This window comes from Balaenoptera ricei, chromosome 13, assembly GCF_028023285.1.
Source record: "Balaenoptera ricei isolate mBalRic1 chromosome 13, mBalRic1.hap2, whole genome shotgun sequence".
NCBI classification, from domain to species: domain Eukaryota; kingdom Metazoa; phylum Chordata; class Mammalia; order Artiodactyla; family Balaenopteridae; genus Balaenoptera; species Balaenoptera ricei.
The window spans coordinates 83,579,922-83,597,590 of NC_082651.1; the positions used below are offsets into that span (position 1 = coordinate 83,579,922).

Consider the following 17,669-nt stretch of genomic DNA (forward strand, 5'->3'; position numbering starts at 1 on the left):
AACATAAAAATCATGCCTCCTTTAACACTGTATAACAATTCAAAATAAATGTTTGGATTCCAAACAAACCGAAACAATGGGGAGAAATGCTGCTTTACTGAAATTCCCCTCCTCCTAAATCTGATGTTATATTCCTCACCTTTGGAAGCAAAGCCCGGACAAGTTTGGGCTGAGGCTGGAACTTTTCTGAATTAGTATGAGGGTCGGACAGAAACAGCTGTGATAGGATCAATTCACTGATGAATCTATTCCCTGAGGTCTGTGAGTTGACACCTGAGGTTCTGGAAAGGGCCCTCATGGATGATCTCAAGAGGTCCAGGAGGCATCTTCATCCAGGGCCCGGATGGCTGAGTTTCTCTCTTCTCTTCCCTACATCTTCTGCCCTCCCCAGGGAGCCCACCCTCTGACGCTGCTGGCTGTCCCTGAGTAACTCTTTCCCCCGCATTCTTACTTTTGCTCCAAAACAACCTATCTCCCTCCTCTCCCTTTATCTAAATTCCTAAAGCCCGTGGTTGATCTTGGCAAGATATTCTGTCAAATCCAAGGAAAGTACTTTATACTACGGTGTAAGAGACTGAAAGACTTATTAACCATTCAAAGGAGCATTTGAGTTTTTAACAGAGTTTGTAAATTCAAAAACGCCTCAAACAGGTGGAATGTGCACAAGAGATCTTTCTGAAGCAGGGTCCCTCCCAATTCCACGTGCCTCCTGGGCCACTCCTACCCCCTTCCTTCAAGAACCGGGCTCAGCTGCGGGCCCTTCTGCGGAAAGCTGCCAGGGTGGGCGGGGACACAGGCCCGGCGTACCCGCGGGGGGAGCCGTCCCCAAACCTCAGCCCCCGCCTCTCCGAGCCCGGAAGGAAGCTGCGGCAGAGGAGGGGGCGCCCGGGATGCCCCTAGCGCGCCTCACCTGCGGGAGGGCACGTCCCGGGCTTTTATCTTCTGAGACGGGCCTGCGGGGGGAAGGCGCTGATTAGCCCATCCTTCCTGCCGCCGCCCACCCCGAGCTTCCACGCAGCCGTCGCCGCCAGCTCGCCGCCCGGTGTCGGAGCGTGGGGCCACCAGGGCCCCTGCAACTCGCCCCTGCGCTCCTCCTCACGCTTCTCCTCCTTCCCCCCGCCGGCCCGGGTCTGGAGCCGGGCGCCTTACCCCCGCACCCCACCCCCCCGTACTCCGGACGCGCTCGCCGAGAGGGCGGCGGCTGCGGGGAGGGAGGGGCGCCGCCCGCCTCCCGGGGCCTGGAGCGAGCGTGGCCCCGGAGCCGCCAGCGCCGCGCGGGGACTCACTGGGCAGCGCGCAGCGCCCCGACTCGGCTGGCTCCGCTCGGCGCGCGGGCGGGCCAGAGGATGCTGGCGGGCTTCCCCGGCTTCGGCCCTCGCTCCCGCCGCGGACGGCCCCGGGTGCGCCCCTAGCCGCGCCGTCGCGACCACTGCGGGGCCAGAGGGGGGGGCCGGCCGCGCACGCCGGCCCCGCGAGCCGCAGCGCTAGGGGCGGGCGCCCCCGAATTTTCCAGCCTCTGTCGCCGCCGCCTCCTCCTCCTCCTTCCTCCTGCGGCCGGGCGCCTGTGGATGCTGAGGGGCAGCCCTGCGCCTCTCCCGGCCGGATTCCCGGCCTGACGGCGGGAGAGTCGCGCCCCGGCGAGGCGGCGCGGCTCCGCGGGGAGCAGCCCCCGGGCGCGCTGAGCCCTCCTGTCCCCTCCCGCTGCACGCGTGACTCGGCCTCGCAGCCCGCGAGGGGACCGGCCCGGACCACGCGGCTCCCGAGTTCCCGCACAGGTAAACGGAGGGGCAGGGCCAGCCTTCCGGAGGGCAAACAGTGCCCCGAGGTGGGGAGCCCGAGTGGCCAAGGGGCTGGGTGGGAAACGAAGTAAACAGAGGAATATTCGGGAACCCCCAGGATGGCTCTGGTTCCTTTCTAGCATGTTTTATCTAGACCTTCTAAGGCTTGGGCCTGGAGGAGACTTACGTGAGGAAGTCGGGGACTGAGAGAGACGAGATGACCAAGGGTGCGACGGATGGAGAGGTGGCCAGGCCCGTCCATAGGCAGAAACAGGAGACGGAGTGTTTGGGCGGACAGGACTAAGTGTGTGTGGTCGGGTGGTGGCGTGAGCTTGGGGGTGGCGGGAGAACGGCCCTGGTTCTGGAGCCTCTTGGAGCAAGGATTCTTTGAGGACGGCTGGGGTGGGTCGTGGAGAAAGCACAGGTAGGAAGGAGGAGGAGCTTCTACTCAGCGATGTCCTTTTAAGTTCCAGATGGTCAGCGCTGCCTGTGCCGGGGAAGCCAGCTCTGTGTTCCTGCCTGAGGGGGCCGGCCATCAGCCTTTCCCAGGTCCCCGAGAGCCCTGGTAGGTGGCCCATTCCAGAGTCCTTCCTCTGTTCCCCGCCCGCTTCTCCAGAGCCAGTAGAAGCAGACACCAGCCAGGATGCCGAGGACCCAGGGCTTCTCCGATCCTGAGTACTCAGCCGAGTACTCCGCCGAGTACTCCGTCAGCCTGCCCTCTGACCCTGACCGCGGGGTGGGCCGGACCCATGAGATCTCTGTCCGGAACTCGGGATCCTGCCTGTGCCTGCCTCGCTTCATGCGGCTGACCTTCGTGCCGGAGTCCTTGGAGAACCTGTACCAGACCTACTTCAAGAGGCAGCGCCACGAGACGCTGCTGGTGCTGGTGGTCTTCGCGGCCCTCTTCGACTGCTACGTGGTGGTCATGTGCGCGGTGGTCTTCTCCAGTGACAAGCTGGCTCCCCTTGCCGTGGCCGGGGTCGGGCTGGTGTTGGACATCATCCTCTTTGTGCTCTGCAAAAAGGGGCTGCTCCCCAACCGGGTCACCCGGAAAGTGGTGCCCTACCTGCTGTGGCTGCTGATAACAGCCCAGGTCTTCTCCTACCTGGGCCTGAACTTCTCCCGCGCCCATGCAGCCAGCGACACGGTGGGCTGGCAGGCCTTCTTTGTCTTCTCCTTCTTCATCACGCTGCCCCTCAGCCTCAGCCCCATCGTCATCATCTCTGTGGTCTCCTGCGTCGTGCACACGCTCGTCTTGGGGGTCACCGTGGCCCAGCAGCAGCGGGACGGGCTGAAGGCGATGCAGTTGCTGAGGGAGGTGAGTCCGGCCTTTTGTCCCACCCAGCGGTTTCTCTTCCCAGCAGCTCTCAGCTGAGGTGGTGCCCGTTTTGGAGGTGGGGGTGGCATTGTTTTCTTTGCCCTTGAGTCAGAATGTCGGGGGGGAGAGGTCATGGTCTGGGGTTCTCATCTGCCTGTGCAGGAAGGACCAGCTCTCCCTCAACCCCTGGCTTTGCAATAGAGCTTGTCTGGGGTTGGCCTTAGGGGTTGGAGGATTTCCGGACATTGGCCACTCTGTCACCTGGGCGCAGCCCGCGTGGGTGGCAGGAAGGCCCGCTTGGGCCTGGTCTTGAGCGAGGCAGCCTTGTCTTTGTCATTGACCTCTGCCGGGAAGACCTCTTGTGGGGAGAGAGGGTGCCCTTGGCTTCTGGTCTCTAGCTTGTCATTGACTGGTTTCGGCAAGAGACTGTGTGTGTGGACTCAGTGCCCCTCTATCAAATGGAGACAGAGTTGGCCTGCCTAAAGTGGTTGTTATCAAGATCAAAGGTTGTGGGTAACCTCAAATAAGGAGATGTGAAGGACTGCGTGATTGTCGTAAATCCCACTTCTGCTGGGAGCTCAGGGTGCCCGAGCAGTTAGATGATGTAGGGAGTGGTGGTCTCCCCACAGAAGGCAAGTCATGGGGATGCAGTTGGGGGCAGGGTCGCCGGCCACAGTGAGGGGGTGTCTGCTGGTTCCGGAGGATGCCTTCCTGTGGAAGGGGCGAAATTTTGGCCTCAACTTAACTAATAGGTAGTCTTGTGCTCCCACTGGGTGCCAAGACCCTGAGTAGGTTCTGAGGGGCTACAGAGATCGGGAGATGTGATTCCTGGCCTTCTGCACTTATTATCTGGTAACCTATCTGGGGGCAGGGGGTCCACAGGGCTTAGAGTCAATGAATTCCACAGTTGTGCGTCCTACCTGCTACCTGCTTATTTTATATATGAGCCCAGAGATGGAGACTGACCTCTCTAAGGCCACACAGCTAGTTATGGCAGTCAGCGGCTGGAATGTCCATTTCTAGATGCCCATTTCAGTGCTCTTGCTACTACATCACACTGCTACAGCCATCTTGGCCAAAGTCATTAGTCTCCTGGGATTGGGGGCTGAGTGTCCAGGGGCGCAGCAGTGCCATTGGTGGTTGATGCAAGAACCCTGTGGGGCCGTCCCATTGCCTCCCGCTTAGTTAGATTAAAACACAGGTTTTTCCTCTGTTTTAACTTTTTCCTAGTTCTTGGACCAATATTCTTCCTGTTTTCCCATTCTGGCTCACACAGTGTCCTCTCTCACAGAAGCTTTGTGTCTTGATGCTGCAGGGGCCCAGCCCTGGGCTGGTGCACACGGATTGGTGCAGGCACACCGAAAGGTCCCTTTTTCTCCCAATGCCCTATGCGTAAAGGGTGACAGCCTGCCATTCCCCTTATGACTTCCTGGTTGTTGAACTTCAGGTTGTGCCGCTGCCAGCTGAGGGCCCTGGTGGAAGCTGTCTGGGCAAGAATGGTGAGAGGCATTCCAATCAGGAATTGGTGACAAGCACAGCTTGGGGGCAGATAGGTGGGCATGGCAGCCTCTGGGGCCTGGGATCAAACTCTGAACCCTTTCCTTTTACTGAACGGTCACTTCTAGCCCTTTCCTCTCTGCCAGGGTCCCTGGACCACATGAATTTCCCGTATGCTTTGCTGCCCATGAAGGGAGCAAATCAGAAATGCTCCCCACTGGAGCCTAAGAGGCTGAACCCTTGATTGCTGGTGTCCTTCGGGCGCTGCTAAGAAACAAAAACTCCAAAAGATTAGGAAACAGAAAAAAAAGATAGAAAAATAAGTAAATCAAGAATAGCAATATTAGCATCTCAGGAGAGCGTGACCTTGACATGGAGGCAGTGCCTTGGATGCAGCTTTGGGACTAGATGGGGAGGGAGAGGTGGCTCTCAAGGTCCATTTGGGAGCCCAAGATAGAATGCAGGAGGCCCCAGCTTTCAGTGGGCTGTGTTCCACAAGTTTCTGAGTCACTTGTTTGGGACTAATGTGACTTTTTATATATTTATTTATTTATTTATTTTTAATAATTTTTAAAAATATTTATTTATTTAGGCTGCACCAGGTCTTAGTTGCAGCATGCAGGATCTTTAGTTGCGGCATGCGTGTGGGATCTAGTTCCCCCACCAGGGATCAAACTTGGGCCCCCTGCATTGGGAGTGTGGAGTCTTACCCACTGGATCACCAGGGACGTCCCATCATGTGACTTTTTAAAAGGTGCCTGGGTTCCCAGGCCCACCCACCGAAGTCTTAAGTCACAGTGTCCCTGCATTTGGTCTCTCAGAATACGGTGGAACTCTGAGCCCCCTGTGGCCCCGTGTTGCCATGGAGAGAGCACCTAGACACCTCCCCCCGGCCGTGGAATGAAGCTCGCTCACCTGCCTGCGGTTCCCCTGGTCCCCTGTTACCTCCCGGCATGGGGCACCATCAGGGATAGGAGGGGGCAGGGGCTGGAGGACAGGGACGTGAGAACCGGCAACCAGACCCCCTCTCCCCCCAACAGTCAGAGTAACACCAGCCCCCGGCACCTCCTTGCTTTGCTTTCTTCTGCCCAGAGACTCCCTTTTTCTTTCTCTTCTCCCGTCACCTGTTGGCTCCAGCCAGGGACCCCCTTCTGGGTCGGTGGGGGGATGAACCCAGTTGCACAGTTAGAAGCAGACACTGGATTTCTGGGGGTTTGTGAGTGCTGCTGTCACCGGCAGCACCGAAGGAACCTTTCCAATGCCCAAGTCTTCTTCCTCTGCACACTTCATCCCCTCAAACCCATACTTGGCTCTGTGGGAGAAAGACAGAAGGACACAGGGGCCTCAGCGTAGCCTGAAGTGTCAGAGACAAGCCACACAGCCTGCCCTGCCTGGGTTCTTCTCTTGGGAGGCAGGCAGGTCCGGGTTCCCCCTGAAGAGCAGGTGGAGTCCGGGGCTGTGGGATGGGGCGTTGCTGGGGCTTCGTTTATCAGTGAATGGGGGGCTCTAACTGAGCAGCAGGTACGGGCCTTGCAGCCTGTGGGGTCTGGGACTGAAGGGCATCAGATAATGTCCTCGGAAGCTGCGGTGGAGGAGAGCGCGGCGTGGGGTTGGAGGGAGGGAGGAGCAAGCTGCAGCCGGGAGGCCTTTCCCACATCCCTCCCCTTGCCTGGCTCTTGGCCCAGCTTGCCTTTTACTCACCCCGAGCTGCCCAAGGGGTGAGCTGATGAAGCAGGAGGGGGTCGAGGGCAGGACCAGGCAGCTGCTGATGGGGGAGGATGAAGGGGGAGATGGGAGTGGGGAGAAAATGCAGCCGAGGTAGGGAACATTCCTGTGGCCCGTGGCTGCTCCCAAGACCCTCACATGTGCCCACAGACACCTGTTAGCTTCTGACAGGGTCCTTAAAGGAATGAGACTGTGGCAAGTTAGGGGCGAGGAACCCCTGAAAAATATTTTATAGCTTTATTTCACAGCAGAAAGGCTATTTAGGGGCAAAACTCTCTCATGGAGTTACTAGCCTGTTCAGACCTTTATTCACAAATTAGAACATGATAGAGCAGTGGATGAGTGATTCCTTTCACACCTACAAATCACAGAGCAAATCATTCGCCCAGTGAATGAACATTCGGCTCCGGGGGGCTTCAGCGGGGAGGGTGTGAGGAAGCTCATGCTTCAGATGCCCTGTCTGTAGACTGGAGCTAAAGTTCATACACATCATCTCAATTAATCCTGGGTGTTACTGGCTCCATTTTACAGATGAGGAAACTGAGACTCAGGAGGATGAGAGAAGACAGAGGGGCTGGGTAACTGGGGAGGGATCACTGGTGAGTGAGATGGTGGGATGGTGGGTGTGAGAGACGGGGGGCTTCCCTGAAAGCCTCTTTTTCTCTGGAAGCTGGCATCTGGGCCTCCTTCCTGCATCTCTGGCTGCCCCCAGATGCCTTTGCTATAAGCAGTGTTGAGGAACAGTGCCAAGAGGTGGGAGGACCTAAAATATCATAGGAAGCGCCCCTCTGTTTCCCCCTGGGAATTGGATGCAAGGGCAGGGAGAAGCCTGTGACAGAATGTTCTTGGTGGGAACGTGGCCAGGAGTGTATGAGAAGTGAGTGGGGGAAGCAGGAACAGGAGCTGGGCGGGGAGGCAGCAGCCTGGGGCTCTGAGCAGCTGAGGCGTGTGTGCAGGACACAGGCTGGGAGCTGGCAAAGCCAACCCAGTTCTTGGTCCTTTGGCCCTGGGCTCTGCCCCTGTCCCACAGATGGCTCATCCTCTACAAAAAGCGTGCAGACGGGTATCATGTAGGAACCGGAATAATAAGGAAATGCACAGAAGGGGACCAGGAGGCCATCGAATCCAGCTGCACGTGGGGGAAGAATAGTCAATTATTGAACATGTAAACAACTTTGCAGAAAGTTCCCCCCTCAGTGCTTCCCCTGGTCACATTTCTCTGGGGCCTTTTCTGATCCTTATCTGTGTGTAAACAGAGTGTTTCCAGTCTGGCATCCTCGTGCAAGTGCATTTTAGGTCCCACCTTTCGCCCACATGATTTCACTGACATTTTGCCATGCACATCAGAGTCCTCATGTTTATTATTTTAAATCAACACTTCGTCATCAGCTGGGTTTTTCTGGAGAGGGCCGCGTCAGTGGGGCCAGGTCCAGGCACCAGTCTCCATGTCAAGGTCTGGTGAAATCTCCAAGAGGCAGAATTGCTAGGACTCCAGGTTATTCTGCAATTTCTTCATCAATGTGCAGTGAATCCCAGTAGGGTGCTCCAACGCCGAATAAACCTTCAGCCCACCCCCAGCTGTCCCCTCATGAACATACGCACTCGTGATGATCTACTTTACCGTGGGTACAGTCCTGACCGACACTCAGACGTGTGAGCTCAGAGATTACCCCTAGGTGGAAACCCAGCGAACATGGGGATGGACAAGGTACTCAGTTTACTGAACTCTTGCTGTATTTCAGTCAAGTATTTTCCAGCAAGAGGTAGAAAGTATTTTCTTTTTACAGATGAGGAAACTGAAATGTGTGATGAGTGAAATGGCTTGTCCGGAGCCACATAGCTACAAGGTAGAGGAGCAGGGTTCGAATCTAGGTCAGTGGGATTCCAGAGTTCCTTCTCTTCTGCAGTCATAAAAGATCTTCCATAAGAGTCTGTTGAGATACAGTTCCGCCAGGATTGGGTCTTTAGTTTCTCCACCCACAACCATCAGAAGGAACAACATGGGGGTCGAGGAGGTGTTTCCTGGGGCAGGAGTATTGCCGCTGATCAAGGAGCAGAGAACTGTCTGGGGGTTCAGTGTTGCAGCCGACATTCCTTATACACCTTTAGGAGGCATTGTTACATTACAGGACATTGTAGTAACCAATATGTGTAATCATGATGCCCACTTCAAGAGAATATTAAATTACAGTTAGTATAAAGTGGGGTCTAATACTGCATTCTAAAAACATTTTTGTCAGAAATGGATAAGAACACGTTTGGACAAATAAGGATTACATTTCAGCTCTCTAGGAAGTTCACTAATGTGGGATGGCCCGTTTCTCAGTGGCATTACTGCACACGTATTCCTTCATTTACCCTGTTTCAGTTATCCATGGTTATATAACATATAACCTCAAAACTTAAAACAATAACAACTGTTATTGGCTTAAAACAATAACAGTTTTTTTTAAAAATAAATTTATTTATTTATTTATTTATTATTTTTAGTTGTGTTGGGTCCTCGTTTCTGCGCGAGGGCTTTCTCTAGTTGCGGCGAGCGGGGGCCACTCTTCATTGTGGTGCGCGGGCCTCTCACTATCGCGGCCTCTCTTGTTGCGGAGCACAGGCTCCAGACGCGCAGGCTCAGTAGTTGTGGCTGACGGGCCCAGTTGCTCCGCGGCATGTGGGATCTTCCCAGACCAGGGCTCGAACCTGTGTCCCCTGCATTGGCAGGCAGACTCTCAACCACTGCGCCACCAGGGAAGTCCCAATAACAGTTTATGTCATGATTCTGTGGGTTGACTGGGCTCAACTGGATGCTGCTCTGCCTCACTTGGCACTGGCCGAGGTCACTCTCTTGGATGCCTGGGCTATTTCATTCAGTGCCAGCATTCAGCTGACAGCTTTGTTGGCAAGCTCTAAGAAGGCCTTACTCACATGTCTAAAGCCGTGGAGCTTCTCCAGTGACCCCTCCAAGTAGTTAGCTTGGGCTTCCTCACAGCATGGTGGTGTCTGGGAGACAGTGGTAACTATCAGAGGTTTTAAAGGCTAGACCCATCACTATTGGTCAAAGCACATCACAAGGGTAACCCAGGTGCAAGATAAGGGGAAATTGATTCTACCCCTTGACATGAGGGTGATATGTACATACAGGGAAGGAAGGAATGGAGGGCAGCCGTCTTCTGAGGCTATTTACTAAACCAGGTGGCACATGGTGGATGTTGGGGAGAAGAGATGAAGAGAGCCATGAGTCTGGGTGGGGTACCATAGGATGCTTCAGAAGTGAGAAATGTGGTCCACTGTATAGTCGGCTGTATAGTCAGCCCTCTGTATCTGTGAATGTGAAACCTACAGATATGGAGGGCCGACTGTCTTCGTTGTACTATGCCATTTTATATATGCCATTGTTATCCATGGAGGCCCCTAGGACCAGTCTTCTGCAGATACTGAGAGATGACTGTATATAACTTTTTGAAGGTATTGGTTCTTTATGAGAGCCAATACATCATTTCTAAGATCTTTCAGAAAGTTAGAAACTGCATTGCACATGAAAAGATGATGGCTCGTGGTTCACCTGCATGGGCTTTGCCTTACCTTACCTTCAGAAGAAAAATTTTTCTCTTAACTTTTCCAACACGCATACCCTCTCTGTCCAGGGCACTGCACTAGGTTATGGGGAGGCACACCTGCCTCTAGTCGTGACCCCAGCACCAGTGCCAGCCCTTTCTCTCCACACGTCAGCTAGATGGGCAGCCTGGCTTTGACGTTTGTATTCCTTTCCCAGGAGGTGGGAATTTGCTTGTGTGCATCCTTCAGAAACATGTCGAATTTGTCTTCCTAGCAGGTTGTTGTTTGCCTTAAGGAGAGTAAGACCAATAGTACAGGCCCTCTGCAGCCCCTTGCAGTGCCTTGGTCCTGACTGTCACTCTATAAATGTTTGTTGAATAAATACATTCCTGCTTTGCTTTTATTTTTACTTCCTTCCTCATCAACTCTGGTTGACAGTTTGATAAATTTTTGGTTAGATCCAGGCTAGGGAAACGTTCTGGTGTTAACCTAGGTGATTTGAGAATGATGTTTTTAAAACAAGACTTATATAACTCTTCAAGAGTGCTAATCAGTACTCCTTTGCCACTTGTTAATAAAGGGAAAGAAGAGCACAGTTCTTAGGAGCCCAGAAAATGAGTCATTGATATCCTGTTGGCCTAGTTCTAATCTTGTCCTTCGGCAAAAATGATTTGCGTAAGATCATGTAGAAGAATGGCTGAGCAGAGTTGGAGCTCTCACCATCCCACCTTCCTGCTAGTTCCTCCAGTCTAAAGAGAAACTTTATTCTCTGCATCACTTACCAAGCATTGTTCTAGGTAGAGTATACAAAGAATGAGTAAAACTCATCCCCTGCCATCAGGGAGCTCCCAGGTTGTGGTATAAGTCCTGTTAGTGAAAGAGAGCCTGCCTAAGTAAACAGGTTTCCTAAGAGCTCACTGTTGAGTTGGATTTTGAAGGATGATTAGGAGTTTACCAGGTAGAACAGTGGGGACAGGGCTTTCCGGTCAGAGTCATAGGAGATTCTAACTTGCTTTGGACTGGTGAGAATACTGTGTGTAACAGGAGCATGAGTGGGTGGCAGAAGCTAGTGAGACAAAGTATAGAGAAGCTAAGTAGCAGAAGGGCTAAGGAATTTGGGCTTTTTTCCTCTGTGATGGAGCTCCATTGAAGGAGTTTAAGCAGGGGACAGACAGGGTCTGATTTGCATTTAATAGAATCTTTCTGGTGAACTTGAGTAAGGCTGAGACTGTTTAGGAGGCTATTGAAGTAGTCCAGGCATGACACCATGAAGGCCACCCACCAAGATGGAAGCAGAGGATGGATGAGTTCAGGTTGAGGTGCCCGTGGGATATCCAAGTGGAACTATCAGATTATTCAGTGGATAATTATTGAACACCTTGTGTATACCAGGCCCTGTGCTCAAGATCTGGAGCTTAGAAGAGAGGTCTTGAGTTCTAGATTTGGGAATCATCATCATTTAAGTGGCACCCAAAACCATAGGGAGGATGAGGGGTTGCCCAAGGAGAGTGTGTAGAATCAAAAAGGAAGAAGGCTTAGGACCCAACACTAGGGAGCAGCCTGGTGGGGGGCAGTCCCCAGCATGGAAGATCCATGCTCCACCCAGCCTCTGCTTCCTGCCTGGGACATGTGTGTCCCAGGTGGCCTGTGATGGGTGGGCGGTCCTTTCGGGAGCAGGAGGCAGCCCCTGTCTGACGGTGTTTACACCTTTGGTTCTTTTGCGTTGGGGAAGCTTAAGATAAGCCAAGGGGAAGTGGAGCCAGGGTGTCAGGTGGGGTGTCACTGTACCTGGTGAACAAGGGCATGGGAGTGTTCGTTTGTCACCTTGTGTGGGAAGGGTGGCTATGTATATAGAGGCACTTCATAAACTACAAAGCACCATGTGAACGCTAGTTAGTTATTTTTTTATTGCACTTAATCTTGGCAAACCATCTCTGATCTTTGATCTATGAATGAATCAGACCGAGTTTATTCATCGTTGTTTTTCTCATCTCTTTTCTGGCTCTTTTTCTCTCATTGTGAAAGGATTATTTTAAAGAATGTTTTTAATTATAAAATGCCATCAATGTTGCAGAAACTTTGGAAGCAAGAGAAATTTATTATAATCCTATAATAACCAATTTTTCTGTGTGTTCCTTTCTAGTCCTTCCTTTCTAGAAATTCTTACAAAGCTGTACATTACTCTTGCTTTTCTTAGTTAGCTTTATAGCACAGACTTTTTTCTATTTTAAATTAGTGTTCACAATCATCATTTTTAATGGCTGCATAATATGATGTTGGCTAAATGTACCATAATTAACTCAACTGTTCCTCTTCTGTAGGGCATTTGGTTACTCTTAATTTATTAATTTTACGTATTTATCATCTGTATTTCATTTACTTATTATTATTTGTATGTAATACTAGCAGGCCCATTGCCTCTCTCCTGTCCCCTCCTGGTGATTTTATATCTGATGCTCCTTCCTTCCTCTGATCACGTTTTCAGCTGTTTCTCCCAGCAAAATTCCTCTTTGTGGTTCCGAAGAAATTTGCTTTGATTAGTAGTGAAACCTTGTCTTCCCCTTTCCCGTTCCTCTCTTCAAGAGCACTTTCTTTGTTGTAAACAGAAAAGAAAATGACACGTTTCAGAAGAAATCCCACCCCATGCTTTACCCCCATTCAAAACCCCAGCGTAAGCAGAATGGATTTGAACCCTTGCGAGACTTCCGTGGTTGTGGGTTGTGTTCCGTGTCATTTTAGGACTGGTCCCCATGAAATGTAACTTGGGGCTGAGTCAGAGCTGGCAGCGTCAGGCTGGGCACCCACCTTTCCAGGCCAGAGTTGGCTGTAGGTAGGCTCCTCGGCTGCCCCTGGAAGGCTGAGTTTTTCACCTGAGGGGACCGGGCCCTGGGGAATTGATCCCCCTGGGCCTCATTCTTAAGAGACTGACCCATAAGCCCAAGGCTTAGTCACCGACCTGCTGGTGGTAGGTGGCCTTTCCCATCCTCCCAGGAAGGGGAATACTCTGTTATTTGGCACAAATTTACTGCAAATTCCTAAGAAACCAAATCAGTAATTTCCTGGAGGGGAATCTGAGCAAAGGGCATTGCCTGGTGCTGGGGGGCGGTCATCCTCCCAGGCTGGGGCCCCCTGCCGCTGCCGGGCTCGTTTCCCAGCACCGGGAGACGCTGTCAGCTAGACACAGCTTCCCCCAGATTGCCAGAAAAGTGCCACAGTTTCTCACTCATCAGCACTCTGTTTTCTAAACTCCTACGCATGATTACAGTTTATCTTTCATTGTGCAGTATTAAGCACTCTGAAAAACACATTAATCCCCCCCTTCCCTAAATTGGGGTTGTAGTTGTTAATGTTATAGTGCCCATCTCTGGGGACAGATCCGGGACATTGCCTCCTTATTTCAGTAAAGGGCCCAATGTAGGTGGTTACTTTAGGGAGCATGTCCTGTCCCTTCAGTGTCCTGTCTCAGATCAACTGACCTCTACATTTTAAACTAATGAAGGGGCCTCGGAAGCCTGACCTGTGGGTGGGCTTTCTGCTTCGGGAATCTGAGAGCCCTGGCTTCATAGTCATTGACTTGGTTTACTTCCTGGCTCCCCCCACTTACCAGCTGGGGGATCCTGTGTACATTATTCAATCTAAGTCTAATTTCTGCTCTGTGAAGTGGCCTAATAACACCTCCTTCGCTGGGTTAGTGTAGGGATGAAACACACACTAGTGATGAAAACATGTCCTTTTGGTTGGTGCAGAGCCGGGTACACAGCTGGCACTAGAAAAATGCTTGTTGCTCTGGCTGTTGCTGTCATTAGTATTACTGGCTCTGATGGAGAGGAATTTTTAAAAAGCTGGGGCCAACCCCAGGGGAGGGAAGAGCAGCTCCATGCTCTGGATGTCTGGAGGGCACCTGGATTGGGTCATCAGACACTCATCACCCCATTTTTTTTTTTTTTTTTTTTTTTTTTGCTGGGCCACCATTTTTCTTGTTGTTGTCTTAGAAATGAGACACATACTTTTCAGATGAAGTTCCCTATGAGGACAAAGAATTCTGTACTTTTGATGCAGGGTTGTTGGTTTGCATCACAGCCGTGGCTTTTCACTTAATATCTTTTTTCTTTATTCCTTCTTTTTGGAGGAATCAGTTAAGGTTAGTAGCAGGAGATGTAGAGAATGGACTTGAGGACACGGGGAGGGGGAAGGGTAATCTGGGACGAAGTGAGAGAGTAGCACTGACATATATACACTACCAAATGTAAAATAGATAGCTAGTGGGAAGCAGCCGCATAGCACAGGGAGATCAGCTCGGTGCTTTGTGACCACCTAGAGGGGTGGGAGGGAGACGCAAGAGGGAGGGGATATGGGGATATATGTATATGTATAGCTGATTCACTTTGCTATAAAGCAGAAACTAACACACCATTGCAAAGCAATTATACTCCAATAAAGATGTTTAAAAAAAAAATTAGTGGCAGGTGGAGACACAGTGAAGGAAGTCTCTGGAATGATTTGGACTGGAGGAGTGTCAAACCTGTTCTTCCATTAGGTTGAATGCTTGAGCTGTGTGGAGCTTGTTTCCTTTATTGTGAATAAAGGGGACACAGGGCTGTGGGGTGTCCCCATTACTCCTGGGTAGCCTCATTTTGTTCGTTTTCACGCACACCTCATGACACTTATTACTGGATTTAGCGGTAGAAAAGATCATGGAGCTCACAGTTCAATTTACAGGGGTAATAAAGTGCCCAGGATCAGAGAGTGAAGATGCAGTGTGGCTGGGGTCAAGTCTAAGCCTTCTAGGTCCAAATGCAGTGCAAGTCCTCTAATCTGATGAGATCGAGACAGGTGGTTGGTCAGTTAATGCAAGAAGTTAAATTATTGTGATAGTGGTCACACAGCTGTGTGTCAGAACACATAATTATACACCAAAGAGAGTGAATTTTACTGTATGTGAAAAAAAGGGAGTAAAAACAAAGCTAGATGGTGGTAAGCACCGGTGGTCATTGGATGATCTTGACACATTGTGTGTGTGAGAGCCATGATGCCTTAGACACTGTGGGGTGAGGGGGGGTTTGGATGGGGCACAAAAGAATATTCTGAGGTGAAGGAAGCGTTCCCTATGGTGATTGTGGATGTAGTCACACAGCTGTGTGAATTTGTCAACACTTGTCAAAATATACGTTTTATTATTTACTATTTTTATTATTAGGCCGTGCCACGTGGCTTGGGGGATCTCAGTTCCCCAACCAGGGATTGAACCCCGGCCCCCTGCGGTGGAAGTGCAGAGTCCTAACCACTGGACCGCCAGGGAATTCCCAAAATACACATTTTACATGGGTACTTTTTATTGTATTTAAACTCAACAAAGTAGATTTTTAAAAGTCAGTAGAATCCAGCAATCACAAAAAATTGCACATAAATGTATACATTTATATGCATTTAAAATAGCTTATTTCAATTGAAAACATTTAGCTGCTCATCTTTTGTGGAAAGGAAAAATCTTTCCTTTGCATCTGGGTGCTCTTGTTGGTGTTCCTTGTGGCCTTTTGTAGCTAAGATGTGTCCTCTGTAATTTCTAGTTTCCTTAAAGTGGAGGGAGGATTAAAAGTCACTTGGAAATAATCTAGGTACAGAATCCTAGATTTTTATGACTTTTTTTCTTTTGGCTAAATTTTTAGTGTTGTCTTGCCCACATCTAATTCAGCAGCAGTTTCTATTAGCTACTTACATTTATTCAGAAATTTCCAAAATGTTCACTTTACTTTTCTTAGAAATAACAATTGTCTTTCATACTCATATTTTATCTGTTTAGGTTCTTCATTAAGTTATGTAAATATAATACCAAAAAACAACTGACATAAGCAGGTTTGGGACTAAACACAACTGACTTTTGGGAAACACTCCAGAAGCTGGAGCAGATGTGCAGGAAAGTTTTAGAGAGGATCCTGCCAGCTGTGCGTGTAAGGTCAGCAGGTTTTACAGGGGGTGGATAAGCTTCAGTGCGGTCCTTTGCTCCTGGCCCTCCTACTGGAGCCCCATCCTGCCCCCTCTTAGCATCTGGTCCTGGTTCTAGTTTATCCAGAGGAAGTAAACACGTCTGCCTCTTGTTCTCTACCCAGCAGCCCTCCTAGTATTTGAGTTCAGCAATCGTGCTCTCTCTCTGTCTCCCCTTCAGCCTAACCCACTGAACTTTTTCAAGAAGTCCTCAGGTGACATTTCCGGACCTTACATCATCCTAGCACTTCTCTTTGGCTGCGAACTGAAACGTGGTGCTCGGGGTGCCTTCTCCCGTTTTACACGCATTTCCCCCTGCCTGCTCTAAGAAGCCTGCCCATCCTGCCTTGCTGCAGGACACAAACGCTAGAGGTAAAATTCTACAGCTGTAATTTGAGGTTTGGTGGAGAGGGTGGTCTCCACTCCTGGAAAATTTAGGCCTCAGGTCTTAATAAAAGAATTATAGTCCACATGAAAATTGAAGTTAATATAGAGAAGCCCACCACTGCTTCGATGGCAGGACAGCTCTCCAGAGACTGACGGAACGTTCCCGGCCTGGCAGGATGTGCTGTGTAAGGGAGTGGGGGCGGCTGAGGAGCTGTTCCCAGGGACCGTTCCACTGGAACTGCTGCTCGGGGCTGGAGGTGTGTTTGCCTCCCTGGGCTGCCCTCTGCCCACGGCCGTGTCCCTCTGCGGCCTGCACGCCCCCTATACCTCTCCCTTTCCCACGGCTTCTCTGTTCCTGTCGTCCTGCCAGAGCAATAAAGATCAGCACGATTATCAGGTCACCCAGAGTCTGACCCATCCTCTTCTTTGTCTGCCCTCTTCTTTTCCTACAGGGGTACTGTGTTTGTTGTTGATTACTTAGGATGTATAATTGCATGTGTGTGCCTATTGATGGGCATCTATTGTCCTTCTGTCTACAAATTTATCTTTTCACTCAGCCAAACACGTATGGTCTGGACACATGTTTACACAAGTTCCTGGGGATATAGAGACAGTAACCTCGGGTCCTGCCTACAAGGGAGGCCCAGCTTGGTTTATTTACTTTTTTTTTTTTTAATAAATTTATTTATTTATTTTTGGCTGCATTGGGTCTTCGCTGCTGCGCACAGACTTTCTCTAGGTGCGGTGAGCCAGGGCTACTCTTCGTTGCCGTGCACAGGCTTCTCATTGTGGTGGCTTCTCTTGTTGCAGAGCACGGGCTCTAGGCGTGTGGGCTTCTGTAGTTGTGGCACGCAGGCTCAGTAGTTGTGGCTCGCTGGCTCTAGAGCGCAGGCTCAGTAGTTGTGGTGCACAGGCTTAGTTGCTCTGCGGCATGTGGGATCTTCCTGGACCAGGGCTCGAACCCGTGTCCCCTGCACTGGCAGGCTGCTTCTTTTTTTGTTTTTTTGGCAGGCGGATTCTTAATTACTGTGCCACCAGGGAAGTCCCGGTTTATTTACTTTCTTTAAAAAAAAATAAAAAATAAAAAAGAATCGTTTTCTGGATATGGGCCTGGCACAGAGCAGTCCCTCCATAAATAGTTGTTGAATGTTGATGCATGAATTATTAGTAAGCTGAATCACATGAAATGGCCAATATCCAACCACTTTCAACGTGCAAACAATGGCAATTTCATTTCATATGGTTCTATTTAATATAAAAGTAACAGATGTGCTCATTATGGAAATACTACTAAATAGTACAAGAAAATATTACCCATAATATTATCTTTCAAGGATACCTACTGTTAACATTGGGTCCCTTTTTACAGATAGATAGATGTGATGATTGATTTTTCTTCTATATCACGTGTTGTGCTTATTTTAAGAAATAAT

General features: G+C 50.6%; 1 protein-coding gene across 2 annotated transcripts in view; it reads left to right on the plus strand.

Annotated features, from left to right (window-relative positions):
* Positions 1–1,448: 1,448 nt before the first annotated feature.
* The window catches only part of ADCY3 (adenylate cyclase 3), an 89,753-nt gene continuing 73,532 nt past the window's right edge, over positions 1,449–17,669 (plus strand). For both annotated transcript variants that reach the window (XM_059893489.1, XM_059893490.1), the window contains exons 1-2: positions 1,449–1,775; positions 2,246–3,096. In XM_059893489.1, coding sequence (XP_059749472.1) covers positions 2,422–3,096 — 675 coding nt within the window. In that variant the 5' untranslated portion in view covers positions 1,449–1,775; positions 2,246–2,421. The remainder of the gene's footprint in view (positions 1,776–2,245; positions 3,097–17,669) is intronic.